Below are 20618 nucleotides of genomic sequence, written 5' to 3'. Positions count from 1 at the left end.
GGTTGATGTGGAATCTGAACTCGGGCCTTTCCTGACTATGAGCATTGCTCTTATGACTCCCATAATCCAAGAGCACCCTGGTGGTGGAGCCAGAATTTGGGTTTCACTCCCTGCTCTATTACTACCTTTGGGTGAGTCACTTCCCTTCCCGGGGGTCTTCTGTAAAATAAAAGAGTTGGACTTGAAAACCTCTAAGCTTCCACCCAGGGCTGAGATCTCTGCTCCCCTGCAGATCAAGATGGGCGGAACCTTCTCATTTAAAACGGTATTTTTAGTTCCCTGTATTTCTCCCCGCCCTCACCCCTAATCCTGGAGCGCTCAGGGACACCTCTCCCCGCCCCACCCCCGCTTGGCCCCGGGAAGCTTGGCGGGAGGCGAGGTGAAGACAGTGAGGTGAGGACAGCGGGCACGGCGGTTTGGCACAATGGCTCTTATGGAGCCTGGGCAGGTGCAGAGGGAGAAAGGGTTTTGGGGCAGGGGGAACAGCTCCAGATCCTGGACCCAACAGGGGGCTGAAGGGAGGGGGCCTTCAAACTGTGGGCCCCGTGGCCCTGATCTTCAGGGGCCCCCTGGATACATGTGGGGTGGAACTGAGGCCTGATCTGGCCCCCAGCCCAGCCGTTGCTGCTGCCAACAGTAGGCTGAGTTGGGGCAGGCAGAAAGGATAGGAGAGGGGAGGGGAAGAGGAGAGCCCAGCCAGGATCTATAAGCTAAATCTTGGGGGTGGGGAGCTTGAGGGAGAAGGCAGAAGCTAGGCAGGGGGCCTGGCTGAGGTGGTGATAGATGCAGCTGTTGGAGGTGGGAAAATTGGTCTGGCTTCCACTCTCCTCCTCCTCCTCCCCTCCTCTCCTTTCCCCTGTACTCTCCTCACCCCTTTTCTCCCCTCTCCTCTCCTCTCCCCTCTCCTCTTTTCCCTTTCCCTTCCTCTCCCCTCTCCTCTCCTCTCCCCTCTCGTCCTTTCCCCTTCCTTCCTCTCCTACTCCCCTTCTCCTCCTCTCCCTTCCTCTGTCCTCTCCTCATCCCTCTTCTCCCCTCTCCTCTCCCCTACCCTCTTTTTCCCTTCCCCCCTCCCCTCTCCTCTCCCTTCCCCTCCTTTTCCCTTCCCTTCCCTCCCCTCTTCTCTCTTTTTCTCCTTTCCTCTCCTCTTCCTCCTTCTTACCTCTCCTTTCACCTTCTCTCCCCTCCCTTCTCCTTTCCCTTCTCCCTTCTCCTTTTGCCTCTCCTCCCCTCCCCTCTTCTCTCCTCCCCTCTTTACCCCTAAACACCCAACTTAGAATAGATCATGTGATCCAGAATGAGAATGGGCCTTAGCTCTCATCTAATCCAACTCCATCATTTTTACAGTTGGGGAAACTGAGCCGAAGAGAAGGGAAGTGGCTGGGCCAAGGGCACACGAATGTGGCATTGCTCAAGCACTAGCTTCAGAGTCAAAGCAGAGCTGAGATCTGAACCCAAATGCCTTGATTCCAAAGGCAGCTCTTTTCCTCTTCCTCTGTGATGTGTAGAAATGTGTGTGATGTCCAGAGGGCACTCAGAGCCTTCCTGGGGCACAGGGAGGCACCTGTGTTGGATGGGGCCATATTTTAATGAGAGGGGCCATAAGCACTGAATGTGCTCCCTGGCATCATTTGTAAAGGGGCACTGAAGGCCAGTCCCGGAGAGGCAGGAGTCCCTCCATATATTCTGAACAGTGATAGTCTCTTTGGAGGAAGGTAGATTCCCAAGGAAAGGGAAGCTGGAAGGGAGGCTGTTCATTGGAGGGAGGAGCCGTAGGGCGCTTAGCAGATCGAGCTAGTTACTTCGTGGCTTCCCTGGTGGTGAGCCCAAGAAGCTGCACTTTAAGCTCCTTGAGAACAGAGGGAATCTTCATTATCTTTGTAATGAGCGCCCATGGGATCCCAGACCTACAGCTGGAAGGGACCTCAGAGTCCAACCCTGTCATTTTACAGATGAGAAAACTGAGGCTCAGAAAAGTGCAGACATATAGGTGATGGAGGCAGCATTTGAATCCAGGTTCTACAGTGACAAAGGGCTCTTTCTCCTGTAACAGGCAATGAAAAATGGCGACTAAATGAACTCAATCTTTTTGGAGTTTTAATAACCCTCAATTCATGTGGTGACAAAATCCCACTGGGGTGGGGGAGGGAGGGAGAGAGAGAGAGAGAGAGAGAGAGAGAGAGAGAGAGAGAGAGAGAGAGAGAGAGAGAGAAGGAGAAGGAGGAGGAGGGGGAGGAGAAGGAGTAAATCTATAATCCTATGAAGTCACTTAATTTTCTGTGCCTCAGTTTCCTCATCTGTAAAATGATAAACTGGATGACCTCAGGCCCCTTCCAACTCTAGAGCTATGCTCCTAAAGGCCAAATGGTGCAGGAGGAAGAGGAGGAGGAGGAGGAGGAGGAGGAGGAGGAGGAGAGATCCCTGTATGACTTTATAAACAAAAGTGAATTCAAGTTGTGTTTTGAGAAGATTGGTTGAAGGAACTGGAAATGTCTGAACTGAAGAAGAGCAGATTCAGTGGAGAGGTGACAAGGGTCTTCCAGAATCAAAGGTCTGTCAAATGGGAAAGGGTGGTCTTACACTTGCTCAAAGTTTCCCCTAGGGATAGAATCAGAACAATGAGTAGAAGCTATGGAGAGACAAATTGAGGCTCGGGAAAACTTTGCCAGATTCCTGGAGCTGAATCTTGGGGGCAAGAGATAGCTGCAATTATGGTTGTAGCCAGACGTTCTGGAAGGGTTTCAAGCCCTCACCTCTCTGCCTGTCCCCCTCCCAGAGATCACTGGAGGTGTATAGGGGCAGGGAAAGGAGAGGGTGGAAGCTGGTCCCTTTACAAAATCCTGCTCTGAAATTCTCAGAGTGGGGAGGGACAAAACTTAAAATGCCCGAAGCACAGGACCTTCCCTCCTGGAACAGGCCAGGAGGGCCATCTACCAACAAATCTGGAGATCAGTGGTAGTCAGTGAAAAGAGTGGGGTCTGTCTGGCAGTCGGGAGACAGATTTGGGTCCTGACCCTTCCTCCCTCTGGGCCTCATTGTCTTCATCTGCAATTTGTCTAACCCTCTCATTTTACAGAGGAGGAAACTGAGGCACAGAAAAGTTAAGTGCCTTCATAGGATCATAGACTTAGAACTGGAGGGACCTCAGAGGTCATGTAACCCAACCCTCTCATTTTACAGAGGAGGAAACGGAGGCACAAGGAAGTTAATAACTTGCCCAAGGTCATCCTGGTCATGAGACAGGTGGGATTCGAACCCAGGTCCTCCGAATTCAGAACCAAAATTCTTTGTTCTGTGCTTCTCTCATCCAGAAACCCACCTAAATAATAAACCATCAGTGGAAAATAAAGGATTGTGTAAGAGCCAGAGTGGGGAGCAGGGAGAGATTTTTTTCACTGAAATTCCATCCGCTTTTCCAGAACCTCTCTTCCCCCACACGCCTGATCCCTGGCATACTGAGAGCTGCCATTCTGGTAATTATATGATAAAAACAGAGTGGAAGGTTCTGGGTCTCTATGGCAACCACTGGGCAAGGCCGCTGTGTTGTGGAGATGGAGAAATGGAACCAGGTTTCAGGGCCTTTCCATTTGCTTAAATGGTAAAAGTTGCCGAGCTACGCTCATGGGTGAGGAGCCTCCTGGTTAGGGGCCTTAGGAGCAATGAGGCAGCCAGCTGGCATGAAGCCAGCTCACTGTTAAACACATTCAGGGCTGCGCTGGGCCCTGGAGGCTTCAAATATCCCCTCCTGCCTCCTGGATCCTCTGGAATCTGGAGGAGATCACCAGATGTTATTAACTTTCCTTCTGGGGCTCTTGGGCCTGGCTCTCTCCACCCACCCCTGACACTCTCCAGTCTGTGCCGGAGGGTGCCCTCCCTTTCCCCTGTAGCAGGGAGCTCCCCCTTCTAACGGTCCTCCTTGTTGGAGCTGGAGCCAAGAGAGACCTCAGAGGTCATCCATGCAATCCCCTCCTTTTGGGAGATAAAAAAAGGACCCAGAGAATTATGGGGTCATCGATTCAGACATGCACAGAACCTCAGAGGTCACTGACTTCACCTCCCTCTCTCCATTTTGTGGATAAAGAAACTGGGGCCCAGAAGGGCTCTGGCACCGATTTGCTAGGTGATTTTGGACAAGTCCAAAATCCTTTTTGAGGCTCAGTTTCCTTAACTGTTCCAAAGTCTCTCCCAGGTTGGGGCTCATGTCACTCCCAGGACACCCATCCTGGAGAAACCTTGGTTTGGAGGCCCTGTTCTAATGATGGTGAATTCCTAGGGAAGACCGCCATTCCCTGGGGGGCCCAGCCATGCTTGCTTTACTCCCAGGTCCCTGCTCCTCTCCTCTCTGGCCTTCCCCTATTCATCCCCAGCTGCCTTGGCCCTTCTCCCAGGACCATGGGGAGATAGCACATACAGAGATAAATATAGGTCTTGGATAAAGCTGGAGGGGTCCTTAGAGAGCTCAGAGGCTCACAGACCCCAGGACTTTTAGTGACGTGCTCAAGGCCATCCAGCTAGTAAGTGGCAGAGGCCGGGATTTGAACCCAGGCCTTCCACATTCGACTGTGAGCTTCTTGAAAGCAATTACTGGTTTTTGCCCTTTCTTTGAATCCTCAGCATTAAGCAGTGCTTGGCACAGAGTAAGCATTTAATAAATGCTTGGTGACTCAACTTGACTTCCTGCCCAGGGCCTGGCACAGTGCCTGGATCATGGTAGGAATAATAATAGCTAACATTTCAATAAATGCCTTAATAACGGTAACAATAATGAGAGCTAACGCTTTTGATAAATCGTTTTCCGTGTATTATCCTGTTTGATCCTCATGCCTACCCCGTGGGGATAGGTGCTATTATTATCCCCATTTTACAGATGAGGAAATTAAGCTGAAGTTAAATGACTTGCGTACAAGTGCCTGCGATAGGATTTGAACTCAGGTCTTGTTGACACCAAGTTGACTTCTAGCTGCAGTACATACTTAAATACTTGTTGATTGACTTCCAGCTGCATTCTTATTCATTGGAAGGGCCATGAATTAAGGTGGAAAGAGTCCTCTATTTAGAGCCAGAGACCTGGGTTTGAATTTGGCATTTTTCCTTTCTTAGCCTCAGCTTCCTTATTTGTAAAATCAGGGAGGGGGTTGGATCAGACAACCTCCAAAGTCCTTTCTGGATCCAATCTACAACCCTCTGACATGTTTACTTCTCCCAGCCAAACAGTCTTGCCCACACATAGTAGGTGCTTAACAAAAGTGTTTTGAATGGCTGAGTGAAGGGAAACACCTGGGAGAAAACAACTGGTGTTGGAGCGGGGGCTTCCTCCCCCTCTCCCCTTTGGAGTTTTGAGATCATTTCAGGAAGGTCAGGGAAGAGGTTCTAAATAAGGTAAGCAGGTCTTGTGGCCCCAAAGTCGGGGCCAAGAAGCTGGAATCCCAAGCTTGGAGGCATGGTGGGGCCTTTGCTAGTCCCTGGGGGGGGGGGGAGAGTTGAGTTACAGGCTTCTGGCAAGGGAGTGGCCAGTGCCCTTTCGGCCTGACTCAGGAGGGGGCTAGCCTTAGACTTCCCGCACCCTTCCCCCAGCTGGTGGCCTGGGCTCAGGGCAGGCCCACAATGGCATCGGACCGAAAATAACTTCCATGTGAGCAAGAAAGAAAGAGATTAGAACCCAGACTGGGATGACAGTGAGAGCTAGGCTGGGGCTGTCAATTGATAGGAGTGGCCAGGACCCAAGGGAGGGTATAAAGGCCCCTGGCAGGCCGGAGCTGCTTCCAAACCCAGCTCGAGACTTGGGACGACTGACACTCTCGCGCATCTTCTTCGGACAGCGCCATGGGGCTCAGCGATGGAGAGTGGCAGCTGGTGCTGAACACCTGGGGAAAGGTGGAGGCCGATCTCGGTGGCCACGGGCAGGAGGTGCTGATCAGGTAAAGGGAGGGGCAGACCATGGCCACCCACCTCACTGACTGCCTTAAGTGAGGATCTCAAAGCAGCCCCTCTTCCCTTCCTGGCTATTGGGTCAAGAATTGGTGACCAGGGGAGCCTTCAGGGAGCATCTGGTACACACACACACACACACACACACACACACACACACACACACACACACACACTGTTAGACTGAGAGAAGAAATGAAAGACCAGAGAGGTGGGCTAGTGCCTATACTCCAACACTCATCCTCAGTCTCCAAATCCAGAGTTTTTCGACACCTTCAAGATCATTTAGTCCAACTCCATTTAACAGATGGAAAAAATGAGGCTCAGGGAAAAGGATTAGCTGGCCCCAAATCACACAGAAAGTCTGGCAGAACCAGGATTTGAACACGGGTCTGGTTGGAGTGCTTTCCAGTGCAATACGTAAGAAATTCATAGGCAGGGCTGGGGACCAGCCCCAGGAGTCATAGCTCCCCAGGAAGCCTAATCAGAAGAGAGAACGAAGGCTGTCCACCAGGCCAGACCCTCACAAGGACCCAAGCTTGAATAGGTGTGATGCGCAGGTAGGATTTACTTGATCTTGGAAGCAGCTGGAAAAGCTATTCTTCTACCTCTTCCATCTTGGCCATACATCTGCTGCATCTTACTCAGCGTTGATAAGCCCCTGAAAAATCTGTGAGTGCCCTCAGCCTTTTGTAAATTGGTCTCCCGGTTCCTGGGTCACACACTGTGTGGTTCTGAGCAAGGCACTCCCATTCCCTGGGTCTGGCTTCCCCTTCTGTGAAGTGGGAGCATTGGGCTATTTTCTCAGTGACTTCCACTCTAATGGCAGAGACTTCTGAGTGGGCTCCTGATGGGTAGCTGGGGCCACATTAGCTTTCAGAGGTCTCCTTCCCAACCAGGTCCTCTGTGGGCTGGTCTTGGATATCTTCAGCAACCACTCAACTATAAACATTCGTGCTCTTTAGACATGGGAATTATTAATACTGTTATTAGAGTATGGGGGAGTGGTCGAGTTTTTCCATTTCATTAGTCAAAATTTATATATATATTTTTCTAAAGCATCTATTATGACATTTATTATGACATCATAACATACTATATTATTGTAATATAACATAAGTATATTATATATTATATATATGTGCCTTAAGCAAATAGTTTCATATATTTATATATGTGTATATGATCTTTGGAAAATGCACACACACACACACACACACACCCCTACTATTTAGAGCTGGGAAGCAATCATAGGTTTAGAGCCTGAAAGAACCTCAGAAGCTACTGAATCCCACCCCTTCATTTTACAGATGGGGAAACTGAGGCAGACAGAGCTTAAGTGACTTGCCCTGAGTCACACTGCTAATAAGTGCAGAAAGCAAGATTTTAACTCAGGCCTTCCTGACTCCAAGCCCAGTGTCCTTTAGAGGACTGTAATCCAGTCTCCTTCCCCAATTTTACAGATGGGGAAAATGAGATTCTGAGAGGGGAAGTGACTTGCCCTAATGTTAACCAGGCAGTAAAGGGCAGAGAGAGGAGCCCAGACCCTCTGACTCCAAATCCAGAGCTTTCCCCTCCTGGGTCACCCAGGAGCTAGTGTAGTGCAGGAGAGAACTCATCGACAGGCCCCTGCCTCTGGCCCCAACTCAGTGTGTCCTTGGACAAGTTAAATCTCCACTTTAGGCCTCAGTTTCCCCATTTATATAATGAGGATGTTGGACTAGGTGCTGCAAAGTCCTTCCTGGCTTAAGTATCCAATAAGCATTCTCACTGTACGCCCAAGGAGGGTTACTGGGCGTCTGTTCCTGGCTTGGGCACATCACTAAGGTTTTCTTTCTCCAGGATGCAGGGGAACAAAGAATCAGTAGATTTGGTGCCAGAAGACCTGGTTTCAAATCTTGGTTCTGCCCCTTATTACCTGTGCAACCCTGGCTAAGTCAGGTCTGCTCTCTGGGCCTCAGTTTCCTCCCCCTATAAATTAAGGAGCCTGTGAGGTCCCTTCCAGACTCACATATATGAGCCTTTTGTCTTGGTAGCTGTTGGAAAAGCTATTCTTCTCTCTCTTCCATCTTGGCCAAATGTCTCCTGCAGTTTTTCGCTCTTTCACCCTGAGTTTCCCTCATTGTCTGGGAGGGTGGTTGGCCAGACTTCAGCTGACCTGTGATTGGGGCGGTGGGGGGGGGGGAGGTGAGCTGAAGTCTTCAGAAAATAGGAAGGAAATGAGACTTTCTCTTTCCTGGACTTTGGAAGCCCCAGTAATCAAAGCAGAAAGCCTACTAAAGTCAAATTGTGGTGGGGGGAACAAGGAAGCCAGACATGGGGGCTGTGCAGAAATAGGACCTCCAGCCAATCTCCAGCACTTTAGTGAAACTTGGTTCTTGCCCCTGTGGAGCTCACAAGCTGGTGCTCATTTCTCCTCTCTAGGTCTGTTTCCTCTCCTGAGAAATAAGGGCATTAGACTAAATGATTTCTAGCATTCTAGCGTTTTAGTTCAGACATTCTGTGTGTTAAGGTCTAATATCCCTCTCAACTCTGACATTCTTTGTCTAAGATCCTCTCTGATATTTTGTGTTCTAAGGATTCCCCAAGACCTGATATTCTAGGTTCTAAGGTTCCTCCCAAATCTTCTATTCTATGTTCTAAGTTCCTTCTAGCTCTGATAGTCCATGAGTCTCCCACTCCTGTTGTGAGGGTATGTGTGTGTGTGGGGGTGGGTCTTTGAGCTGCTTCTTTTTGGGTGGTGGTAGCTATAGGGTAGACAGGTCTGGCTGGAATCTCCTCCTCTGCCCAAAGAATCTGTACCTTCTGAAAGGACACTGGTTTGGCACCCATGTTGGGGAGCCAGAGGTCACTGCCTTCTTGGAAACGTTCCCCACCCCCCCGGATCATTTTAGGCATAAGAGGCAGGAGGCTTTCCAAAGGTCTTAAAAGCCCATGCAAAGCCCAGGAGAGGATGGCTCTGGAAGGCCGCCGAGTCCTTGGGGTGCCGTTTGTTTGTCCCATGTCTCAAATTATAATGGCAGGAATGCTGCTCTATCTCTGTCTCTGTCTCTGTCTCAGAAGGAATTAGATTTAAGTGTCTTTTCTTTGGGGGGGTGGCTATTTACGTTTCTTGGGGTCAGAGGTGAGGAGAGACTATGGCTCAATGTTGCCAAAATCATAGCTCTTGGACCCTGACAACATCCATTCTAGGCTTATTCCCACCTCGGTCACTGGTGTTACTTCTGGACCTTGGACAGATCATAGGAACAAAGAATCTTGACCTGAGATCCTTTCATTTGACCAATTCTAGAATCACCGATTTTGAGCTGGAGGAGATCTTAGGGACTGTCTGGTCCAACCCCATGTGTTCCCTTTTTTTTTTTCTTTTTGGTGAGGCAATCAGGGTTAAGTGACTTGCCCAGGGTCACACAGCAACCCCATATGTTCTAGATGGGAGATGGAAGCAAAGAGAGGCCATAAGAAAACAGATGCACAATGAACCTTCTAGACCAAGCTCTTCACTTAACAGTCATACAGCCAGTGAATGTATGAAACAGGATGCAGATCTCAGACAGGGCAAGTCACTTGCCTGATCACACAGGGAGTAAATAACAGTGAGAATTTCTGACCCAGGCCATTGGGTTCCAAAGGCAGGCTTCCTCCCATGAAGCCACATTTCCACTTCTTTATTTGCCCATTCCTTCATTTTCCTCATTTGGAAAATGAGTTTACTCCCCCAAAACTTTAAAGACCTGGATAAAAGGCCTAGGTTTTTATTATAGAATTTTGGAGTTGGGGACGACCTCAGAGGTCAACTAGTCTGACTCTTTGAGTTTGTCAGATGCAAGGAAACTGGGGCCTGGAGAAGAGAAATGAGTGGTCCAAGGTCACACAGTGAGCTAATACAAAAGCTGGTGCTAGAATCCAGGTTTAATCCTTATCTCACGGGGCTGGTAGGAGGCTTTAGGAGATAATGAGTGGAAAGCACTTTGCACTATAGAGATGCCAGTTATGCTGCAGCTGCTATTATAGTCTTATTATTATTATAGTATCATTCAATACAGGAGGTCGAAGGGACCTCAGAGATCACTTAGTTCAGTCTCCTCATTTTGTAGGGGAGGCTCAGGCAAATTAAGCAATGTGTCCAAGGTCACACAGCAAGCTGGTGGGGAGAAACAATATTGGAACCTTCTGGGCCTCTCACCCTGCCCCCCTTCCCCATCCCTATGATGAGCATTGGGATGGCAGATTGAAAGAGAGAGGCCCCTGAGGAATCATTGAATCCAGTCCCCCATTTTGTAGAGCAGGAAACTGAGGCATAGGAAGAGGAAATAGTGTATAGATATAGAATTGGAAGGTGCTTCCAAGGCCACTTAGTCAATGCTCCCATCTTACAGGTAAGGAAGCTCAATCATTTTGTTTCCCCTGGATATCTTGAAGGGATTGCTTTCCTCTGTCTATGGAAGCCTAGAAACTTCTTGGGGATGGGGGGTGGGGTGTCTCTCTTCTGCCTCCTGCCTTGTCTGTCTTTGTTTCATGGGTATCTGGGAAGCTGACTCCCCCACATTGGCTTGTCAGAAGGACTTTCTTGCCAGCTACCAGGGAGACAGTGGGATAAATAACAGAAAAGATGATTCAGGATTGAAAAAAATCTCTCAAATTCCTTCTGCCCATTTACTGAGATGAGGATGGTTGGATTCTGCTCCCTCTAGGCTCCCCTCCAGGCCAGCAAGTGCCCTCCTGGGTCCAGAGCCCATGGTCTGTATGAGCCTCACATTACCTTGTTATGACTCGGAGGCACCAGCTATGGGGTGAGGGGCAGCAAGGGAGGCAGCTGTGTTTATTCGGGGATCATTCGGCAGGCAGGGAACCAGGTGCTCTGATTAGCCAAGCCCTCCCAGCACACCTTCAAAAATAGGCCTGAGCCCTCCCAGGATGGGGTGGGGAGGGGCTGGCTGGGGCCTGAGCATGAAGAGGGGGAAGGGCCTTAGAATCCTGGAATGGGAGGCTGAAAGGGCCCTTAAAGGGCACTAGAAAGTGTGTGTGGGGGGTGGCCTTCTTGCCTATATGTTATAGAGGGGAGCCTGCGTAGAGACAGGTTGGACAAAACGTGCTGTGAGATCCTTTCACTTCTGAGATCATGCAGCCCTTTCCTTTGTCCAGTTAAGAAATGGAGGCTCAGAAAGGGACTGTGATTTGGCCAAGGTCTCCTAGGTAATTAGTGGCTAAGCTGAGTCTGGAACCCAGGTCCCTTAGACTCTCTATCTCCAGTGGTTTTTGAGAGACAGAGAGAGAAACAGAGACAGATGGAGACAGAGAGACAGGGAGAGAAAGAGACTGAGACAGAGAGAAAGAGAGAGACAGACAGGAATATAGGGAGAGAGACCGAGAGACAGAGACAGACAGAGAGACAGAGACAGAGGTAGAGACAGAGACAGAGAAATACAAAGAGGGGCAGAGAGAGACAGACTAAGAGAGGAATGGGTACTCTCAAGCCTTGGCTTTTGTCTCTTTTGTAGTTTAGGTTTCCAGGGGAAATGGGAGGCTTGCCTGAAAACAGATGAAAACCCATAAAACTCTCTAATTATTTGTGCTGCCTGCTCTGCCCTAGCCAGGAGGTGCCCTAGGCCCTTGTCCCCTTATTTTTGGACCAGCCTCCCTCTGGAATGAGAGGCCTAGTCCCTTCCCCTCCTTAAGCTCTGGCTTCTCCCACCATCAGAGGAGCAGGACAAGAATAGTGGCTGCTGGATAATATTAGTAATGAGCTTGAGACCCTTGGGTGAAAGGTACAGGCTGAAAGCAGGCAGTGATGCACGTGGCCTTTGGAGGGGGGCTCCACTGGGATCAGCTAACCTTGGACACAGTTGCTGGGAGGTCCTGTCTGGCCAGAAGAAGAGGCTTAATGCCTAATGCAGAAGAAATGTCCAGGACTCTGACATTTGTGTGTGTGTGTGTGTGTGTGTGTGTGTGTGTGTGTGTGTGTGTGTGTGTGTGAACAACAGCTGTGCTACTGTGTCAGTGCGACTATAATGGTAGTTGTGCATCTTTGTATCTTGGTGCCTAATTATAACTGTATATGGGTGTCTAATAATAGACTCACAGAAGCTCCGAGATACAGGGTCCTCCAATGCCCTGTAGTCCAAGGGATATCTGAACAAGGACCCATTCTACGTCATCTATCTAAGCCATCCATTCATTCCCTGTACAAGCTGTTATTAAACACTACTGCATGGCTAGGGAACCTAGACCGGAGTCAGGAAGGCCTGGGCTCAAGTTCCTCTTTGTACACAAATTGTTTGACCTAGGGAAACCTCCTTAACCTCTCAAGCATCTAGGCTGCAGAGCAGGCATGACTCTTCATTGGTAGAAGGACTTTCTCTACTTGGGGTTCTGTACATCGATAAAATCACATATCCAGGGGGAAAACCGTGCCGGTCACTGTTAGACACTAGGAGCATGGGACCAAATCCAAAACATTCCTTGAACTCAAACCGTCTTGGGAGGGAGGCAACATGTATCCAGATATAATAAAGAATGCTAATTGCTGATGGATTGGTCATCCAGACAATACTTGAGGACCTCTATTGGGATAGAACGTCCAGCCTCCTGAGCCAGCCTATCCTGTTGCTGGACAGTTCAGAAGTTTGTCCTTACACAGAATCTGCAGCCGGGCAGCTTCCACTCAGTCCTGACCACGCAGAGCCAGTGGAAACCTTGTTCCAGGGTGCCTTTGAAGTCTTTGAGGACAGCTGTCCTGTTTTCTCTAGACTTTCTTCTCCAGGCTAGATTAAGTCCCGGAAGAGACCTTACAAGTCATCCAATTAAACTATCATTTTACAGGAAGAGGAAACTGAGGCAACCCCAGAAGGAGAGGGGCTTTAGCTAAGGTAGCACCAATAATAAGAAGTCAACCCGGGATTTGAAATCCAAATCTAGGGCTTCCCCTAGGATGCTACTTAAGGAGTATAGCAATAGTGTATCTAATTAGATATGGATAAATAATAATGATGCATATGTTCTGATACTAATAATCATGCCTCTGTGTGTGTGTGTGTGTGTGTGTGTGTGTGTGTGTGTGTGTGTCTGAGTCTGAGACCAAAGCTTGGGAGCTTGGAAAACAGAAGCCTTGGCGAGTGGGAGTGACAAGAGATGGTGGTGGTGGGGTGGGATGGGGGACCAGATCTGGAATAACAAAGACTTAGATCTGGCTTCTGCTCTATCTCTTCCCTGCTAAATGACCTGAGGCCTATCACTACAGCTCAGAACCTCAATTTCCTTATCTGTGAAATGGGCATAATGATACTTGTCCTACCTAAGATGATAATGGTTGTTCACCTTCTGTAGCCCTTCACAATTTACAAACTGCTTTCCTTGGACAACCCCATCAAGACTGTAGATTGTATCAATAATCTATCAATCAGCAAGCAATTATTAAGCACCTGCTATGTCCCAGGAACTGTGCTGAGCTCTTATGATCCAAAAAACAAAGAATTCTATTATAGCATAAGAATTATTGTCCTCATCTAATTCAACCCAGCAAGGACTTTCTAAAACTCCTATGTGCCAGTATGATACTAAATACTCTGGGGCAGAAAGGCAAGATGATAGACTTGCCCCCAAGGAGTTTACATTTTAATGGGTTTATGGTCCCCACTTGAGAGGTGAAGGACCTAAGTCTAGAAGAAGGGAAATGACTTGCTCAAGGTCACACAGCCAGTAAGTAACAGTGCAAGAGATAAACAAATTCTTGACTCCATTAGAGTGAAGTATCAAATGAGATCATTCAACTGAAGTACTTTGTATCTGTCTAATGCTATGTAAATGTAACTTATTTTTTGTGGTCTGGGTGTGTTAGTGTTTCTCCATCTACGTATGTGTCAACATGTATATAATATTTACTTCCGTGTGTGTGTGTGTGTGTGTGTGTGTGTGTGTGTGTGTGTGTGTGTGTGTGTAGGCTCTGAGCCATAACTAGGACAGGCAATTGGGTCTTTGTCTGAGGGTTTTGCTATCTGTGAGAGCTTCCTTCTCAAAGTGATTTAGAGATCGCTGTCCCCTCACCTTTCACCACATGGCTCTAGATTCTGATATTTCTAGGGTCCTGTCACTGGGGCACCCAGCCCATTTCTAGGCTGGCACCACCTTCAGCCAGACTCTCCCTGTGCCCCTGCCACCACCAACCATCCCATCACCCCATGTAAAAATATTTTACTTACAGCTCCATGTAGGCTTGAAAGTGGACTGAGCCTCAATCTCAAAGCTTCCTTATCCCTGTTTCCCCTCTCTGTTCTTCTCCTGCTATCCTAAGAATGTAGTCAAGCTAGTCTGGGGGTAGGGGTTGCTCAGGAGGCCTATTAGCTCCTCTCCACAGAGCTGTAGACAGCTCCCAACATGCCAAGGGAGATTAGAACCAGACAAGTGGCATTCCTAGCCAAGGTGACTCTGCTGCAGGCCTGGTCAGATGGACAGGCGTCTGCCAGGGTGGGCCCCAGACCCAGCACAGCTTCAGGCTCACGATTGCTGTTTAATAAATACTTATTGGTTGCCTGATTAACAAATTAAATAGACAATAAAACTTCTCCAGGCTAGCTTTAGGAGGGACTCATTTACAGGCCCACCTTAGCATGTGGGTGAACTGTCAGAAGTGACATAGAACATGTCCTTACATTGCAGTCAACAAACACCACCCAACACCTACTTTCTTGGTCATTTCACTAAAGTAGCACAAAGATAACAATGGGAACTCATGGCATGCCAACCTCAGGGCTGGGAAGTGCTTTACATGCCTTGGATTGCCGTCATCATCATCATCATCACCATCATCACCATCATCACCACCATCACCATTATCATCACCATCATCGCCATCATCACCATCATCATCACCATCATCACCTAACATTTATATAGTACTTCCTATGTGCCAGGGAAAGGAACCTTTACAGAAATAAATTTTATACATGTATACACACACATACACACAGATACACACATTACATACAATCAGCAAACATTTAAGTGCCTAGTTAATTTAATAGAAAATTACACACAATGTATAAAATTATGTATAAATATATACATACATATAGACACATATATATACATATACACATTAAATATAATCAATACACATGTATTATAAGTACCTAGTTAATTTAATAGAAAATTAAATACAGTATATAAAATTATGTATACATACACAATATATATATATAATATATATATATATATAAAATCTATTGCCAGCTCATTTTACAGATGAGGAAACTGAGGCAAATAGGGTAAAGGGACTTGCCCAGGGTCACGTCGCTAGTGAGTGTCTAAGGCTGGCTTTGAGGTCTCAGTTCCTCATCTATGGAAAGAGAGATTGCCCCTTAGAGGAGGAAATTGATCATAAGGGTAGCAGGGGTGGGGGTGGTTTGGGACTTACCAAGTTCACAAGGCTCACAGCTAGCACAGTTGGGCGCTGACCCCATATTCCATGATGCCCAAGGTGCTTGAAATCCCATGATCCTTGGCCTCCCGTGGCCTCCCCCAGCCTTCCTCAAGCTCCGTGACCCTCCCTGTTCCTCCCTGAGCCAAGCCTCTCCTTTGGTTCCCAGACTCTTTAAGGGCCACCCTGAGACCCTGGAGAAGTTTGACAAATTTAAGCACCTGAAGTCTGAGGATGAGATGAAGGCATCTGAAGACCTGAAGAAACATGGCACAACAGTGCTCACCGCCCTGGGAAACATCCTGAAGAAGAAGGGCCAGCATGAAGCGGAGCTGAAGCCTCTGGCCCAGTCTCATGCTACCAAGCACAAAATCTCCGTCCAGTACCTGGAGGTCAGAAGCTGGGCTGACTTGTAGGAATGGAGAAAAGAGCATTGGGAGGGGGGAAGGAGGGAAGGAGCAGCCAACCCCACACAACACAAAGGCTTCTCACGTTGGGCCAACTGACTTCAAGTTGTCAAGGGCCTTATCTAGGGCAACCCCCTCATTTATAGACAAGGAAACTGAGGCGCACAGACTCCAATATCAAAGAAGGAGAAAGTGGTAGAGCTTCTCTGACCTCAAGTTTGACACTCTTTCCAATGTACTCTTTCTTCTTAAAGCTCATTTAGACCAATCCCCTTATGTTACAGATGGGGAAACTGAAATTACTTACCTAAGGTCACCTATGTAGCCAGAATTCTGCAGGATCATAGACTTAAAATTAGAAGGGGCTTTAGAAGCCATTGAGTTTTACCTCCCTCATTTTACAGATGAGGAAACTGAGGCACAAGTTGGTTAAGCCACTTGCCCAGCTTGAACTCAGGTCCTCTGATGTCAGGTCTGGTGCAAACCCCTATATTCCCTGTTGCCTCATCTTGTTTTGAACACTCTCAGATCTCTCCTGGGCCTGATTTCAGGTCCAGTTGAACAGAGCTAGAGTTCTTAACCCAATAGACTTAATGTTTTCCCAGATGAGAAGCAGCGAGGCTCTTACTGTCCCCAGCACAAGCAATCAATACTAGTCTCATGAAGTCACCTGAGAGGCTAGTTAGCATGGCAAGACAGGGATTTTAGTGCTAGAAACCTGTTGGACAGGTGGGGGCCCCTTGGGCTAGAGATGAAATGGACTGTGGGGCAGGAGCCATTTCCCGAGGGACTTCACGGGAAGGCTGGCGCGTGCAGCTACTTCTCCTTCCCACCTGTTGGCAGAGGGCTTGTTTTTCATTTTAAATTTTTAATGAAGGAACCAACTTGTTTGACAACCCTAGTGAATTCTGCCCATCTGTTCATTCTATACAATGGTTCTCCCCAGGAGCCCCAAGTCCCCATCTGAAAGCCATCTACCATAACAGCATGAGCAGTGGGCTAGGAACCCCGCCTCAGACACTTAATCACTGTGTGATCGCAGACAAGTCACTTGTCTGTGAACCTCAATTTCCTCATCTGTCAAAGGGGAGGGGGTGATGATACTTGTCTCACAGGGTTGTTGTGAAGGGAAGTGCTTTGCAAACCTTAAAATGCCCTAGAAGGGCGGCTGGTTACTGATTTTAGACTATCAATGCCCTTCCCTGGGCTCCTGTTTCCTCACCTATAAAATAAGGATGATAAAACCTTCCCTAAGAGAGGCCACAGAATCACCAAGCTCTGGGTTCAAGTCTCATCTTTGCCTCATACTGGCCATGTGACCTGGGCAAGTCCCTTAATCTTTCAGTGCCTACCAAGCTACTTTTTAAGATTAAATTTCCGAGAAAGTGCTGATCTGTATTGATGTATTGACTTTCCTCGATAACAACACCATCCAAAATAAAAATAGGAATATTATACACATACATATATGTATACACACATGGCTGTATACATGTATATCATATACATGTATATTGCATACACATGTATTATGTGTGTATATGTGGGTATATTGCATACATATGTGTATATGTGTATACATACCTATATATGCACATGAATATCTAGATCCATATCCATCCCCATGCACCCATCCTTCCAATCCTGGGAGGGTCTGATAAGCTGAGGCTTTGTAAGTGTTGAAGAACTCTGAGTTTCTTCATCTATAAAGGGAGGGGGCTGGGCTAGATGCCCTCTAAGGTCCCTTCTAGTTCTAAATCTATGATCCTCCGATCTATCACTCATCCATGCCTCAGTTTCTCCATCTGTAAAATGGGGGAAATAATATCTGCCCTACTGTCTCTGAGATATTATTTATTCTTAGGCTTTTGACAGATGTGATTCATTTTCTGGCCTTATGAGCATGAAAAGAAGACTCAGTGCTCATCCAGACACACTGCCTTAAATTAGGGCCACTGGATCGGCCAGCTGTTTGGGTTTGTTACATATTTAGAAGCACAGAATTTTTGAGCCAAGAAGGGATGCCAGAGGTCATGTGGCCCAACCTTCTCATTTTACAGATAAGGAAGATGAGACAAAGGGCAGAGGGGATTTGCCTAAGGTCACGTAGGTAGTAGTAGCAGAGCTGGCCACTGTGCCCAGGTGTCCTGAATCCTGGTCTAGTAGTCTTTCTACTATTTCAGGAAGTAATAACAGCCAGCATTTATACTGAGATTTAATGGTTACAAAGTGTGTTATGTATATTATCTCCTTTAATCCTCACAACTCAGGAAGGTAGGTTCTATAATAATCCTCATTTTCTAGATGAGAAAACTGAGGCTGAGAGAGGGTTAAGTGACTCGCCCAGGGGGACCCAGCTGGTAAGTGGAGGAGACAGGATTTGAACTCAGGTCTTCCTGACTCCAAGTCCAGCACTTTCTACTGTGCCACCTGTCTGGGAGATAGTAGGGCAGATATTATTTCCTCCATTTTACAGATGGAGAAACTGAGGCACAGATGAGTGATGGATCAGAGGATCATCGGTTTAGGACTAGAAGGTCCCTTAGAGGGCATCTAGCCCAGCCCCCTCACTTTATAGATGAAGAAACTCAGAACCAAGGAAAGTGAGGGACTCAAGCAGAGTCAGTGGCAGACCTAGGTTTTGAATCCAGGTCTTCCGTCTCTCAGCCCAGTGCTTTCTCTACATCATGCTAAGATGCCGTGACTTGGCAGGGTCATAGAACTAGCAAGTTGCAGGGGTGGGATGTGAACTCCTTCTTCCAAGGTCCAGACTGATCTCTTTGCACTACAGAATAGCAATATTAGTCTGTCAACTAGAATTTCTGGAGTGCCGTTATGTACCAAGCACCAAGTGCTAAGCACTGAGAGTACAAAGAAAAACCACCAAACCCCCAGAGCCCTCAGGGTGCTCACAACGTCTAATAGGAGCTAGTGTTTATATGGTGCTATTAGGTTGGCAAAGCACTTTTACATATGTAATTCTTCCCACCAAACCTGGAAAGTAGGGGCTATTATTATCATCCCCATTGTACGGATGAGAAAACTGAGGCTTAGGGAGGTCGACTGACTTGCTTAGGGTCACACCGCTAGTAACAACAACAACAACAACTACGTTTACGTAACAGCACCTGCTATGTGCCGGGCTTCTTAACCCCAGCCCCACTCCCTACCCATTGTGCCACCTAGCACCCCAAGTGCTGGGACTTGTCTGGTCCTATATTTAAGTCCAGTTATACTATACTGTCTGTAACTTTCCCAAGCATCCAACCTCCTCCCATTTCCTCTGGTCAAAATTGGTTCCATATGTTCTGAGTGAAATCTGAGAATCCTGCCCATGAAGCCCTTTCCCCATTCCTGTTCTGTTCTCCAACCCTCAGCTCTCCCTCCAGATTTTGAATAACAGCAACTGGTCCTGCTCCCCCTCCCTCCCCTTTGAATTCCATTGGTCTCACCACAGCCCTCTCTTCTCCCACCCCCTGGATCTCTAAAGGCTTCCATCCCAGCGTTGACTGGTGCTGCACCCTCACTGACCTTTTCCTTTTCTCTCTCTCCCTCTCCCCCACACCCTCTTCCCTTTTCTCTCCCTTTCTCCACGTCGGCAGTTCATCTCAGAGGCCATCATCCAGGTGATCCAGAGCAAACACGCTGGGGACTTCGGCGGGGATGCCCAGGCTGCCATGAAGAAGGCCCTGGAACTTTTCCGCCATGACATGGCAGCCAAGTACAAGGAGTTTGGCTTCCAGGGCTAGAGCAGGCTGCGGATTGAGCTAGATGGTGGTCAGACTCCTCCACTGGCTGTCATCCCTCCTGCCTAACCCCTGGGTCAAGTAGTTAGCTTCTATTAAAGTAGCACCTTAGTTTTGGGTTTGGGGATAATCTATTTGACTGAGACATGGTGGTGGAAGAAGAGAGGGAGGCGGTCAGGGGATACTTCTTATCTGTTACTAACTGGCCAGAGTAATTCTGCCAAAGGTCCATAACTTTCATTTTCTCCTTGGCCTTTCAAAAGTGGAGACCTGAGCCCTGGGCACTAGTGGGTAGCCGGCTATCTTCCCTGGAGGTCCTTTTGTGGATATACCTCTTGGCTTCCTTTCTGGGAGGCAGTGTCAGTTTGCTCTTTACTAGGCAGGGAAAATGAAGGGCTAGAAAGAGAATTGGGGGAAGGAGGAGTGGTTCAGCCCTCCTTATTCCCACCATCTGGGTTCCTAATGGCTTCCATTTCTGCCTCTGATTAGCCCTTCAACTGTGGACTCTCTTTCCTTTCCTCCTTTTCTTTCTCTCCCCCAAGGCTGTCACAGCGAGTGCCCCCAGCATTCCTTGGGGATGGCAGCTCTGACAGATGGCTCCTGAAAAAGTTGGAGACACTGGAGACAGTGGGGGATGGGAGTGGGAGGAGAGTAGAGAAAGAGACAGAGAAAGAGAGAGAGAGAGAGAGAGAGAGAGAGAGAGAGAGAGAGAGAGAGAGAGAGAGAGAGAAGAGAGAGAGAGAGAAGAGAGAGGAGAGATGGAGAGGAAGGGGAGAGAGGGAAAGAGAATGTTCTCAGTTAATGGGTGTGACTCTCCTGGTCTTAATAAAGGACCTGCAACCAATTTGTCTGTCTGGGCCTGGTGCTTTCCTCCCCTCGGAGAAGATGAATGAGACCTGGGAGGAGAGAGATGACAGGGAGATGGACAAGGCCGGGAGCTATCGGGCACACAGCACCATTGATGTCAGTCTCAGAGAACCTTGTATGTGGGCAGGAAAATCAGCACAAGGCAGGCTGCCTTTTAAAAGGAACAAATGTATTTGAAACCTGAGTGCCTAAGAAGGGCCCAGGCCAATGAGGGGCCAAGATGGTGCTTGGCAGCTGGGCAAAGGAGGAGGCTGTATG

At 48.1% G+C, this 20618-nt stretch overlaps 2 protein-coding genes across 3 annotated transcripts in view; one reads left to right on the top strand and one right to left on the bottom strand.

The window, feature by feature from the left end:
• The window catches only part of LOC110205717 (apolipoprotein L6-like), a 42037-nt gene extending 27812 nt beyond the window's left edge, over positions 1-14225 (bottom strand). For both annotated transcript variants that reach the window (XM_020982470.2, XM_020982471.2), the window contains exon 1: positions 14124-14225. The gene's annotated coding sequence lies outside the window, so the exon portion shown is untranslated. The remainder of the gene's footprint in view (positions 1-14123) is intronic.
• On the top strand, positions 5743-20337 carry MB (myoglobin). The gene is made up of 3 exons (XM_020982475.2): positions 5743-5915; positions 15510-15732; positions 19350-20337. The coding sequence occupies exons 1-3, from the start codon at positions 5821-5823 to the stop codon at positions 19494-19496; spliced, it is 465 nt and encodes a 154-aa protein (XP_020838134.1). The 5' UTR covers positions 5743-5820; the 3' UTR covers positions 19497-20337.
• Positions 20338-20618: the final 281 nt, after the last annotated feature.

This window comes from Phascolarctos cinereus, unplaced genomic scaffold (assembly GCF_003287225.1).
Source record: "Phascolarctos cinereus isolate Bilbo 61053 unplaced genomic scaffold, phaCin_HiC Scaffold_1;HRSCAF=81, whole genome shotgun sequence".
Taxonomy (NCBI): domain Eukaryota; kingdom Metazoa; phylum Chordata; class Mammalia; order Diprotodontia; family Phascolarctidae; genus Phascolarctos; species Phascolarctos cinereus.
This window is presented reverse-complemented; position numbering and strand designations above follow the sequence as displayed.

Excerpts from the sequence above, each read along its gene's own strand:
- MB (XM_020982475.2), top strand. The coding sequence starts at position 5,821 with ATGGGGCTCAGCGATGGAGAGTGGCAGCTGGTGCTGAACACCTGGGGA. Across the intron at positions 5,916-15,509 it reads GGGCAGGAGGTGCTGATCAG|ACTCTTTAAGGGCCACCCTG; the intron begins GTAAAGGGAGGG and ends TTTGGTTCCCAG. Across the intron at positions 15,733-19,349 it reads TCTCCGTCCAGTACCTGGAG|TTCATCTCAGAGGCCATCAT; the intron begins GTCAGAAGCTGG and ends CCACGTCGGCAG.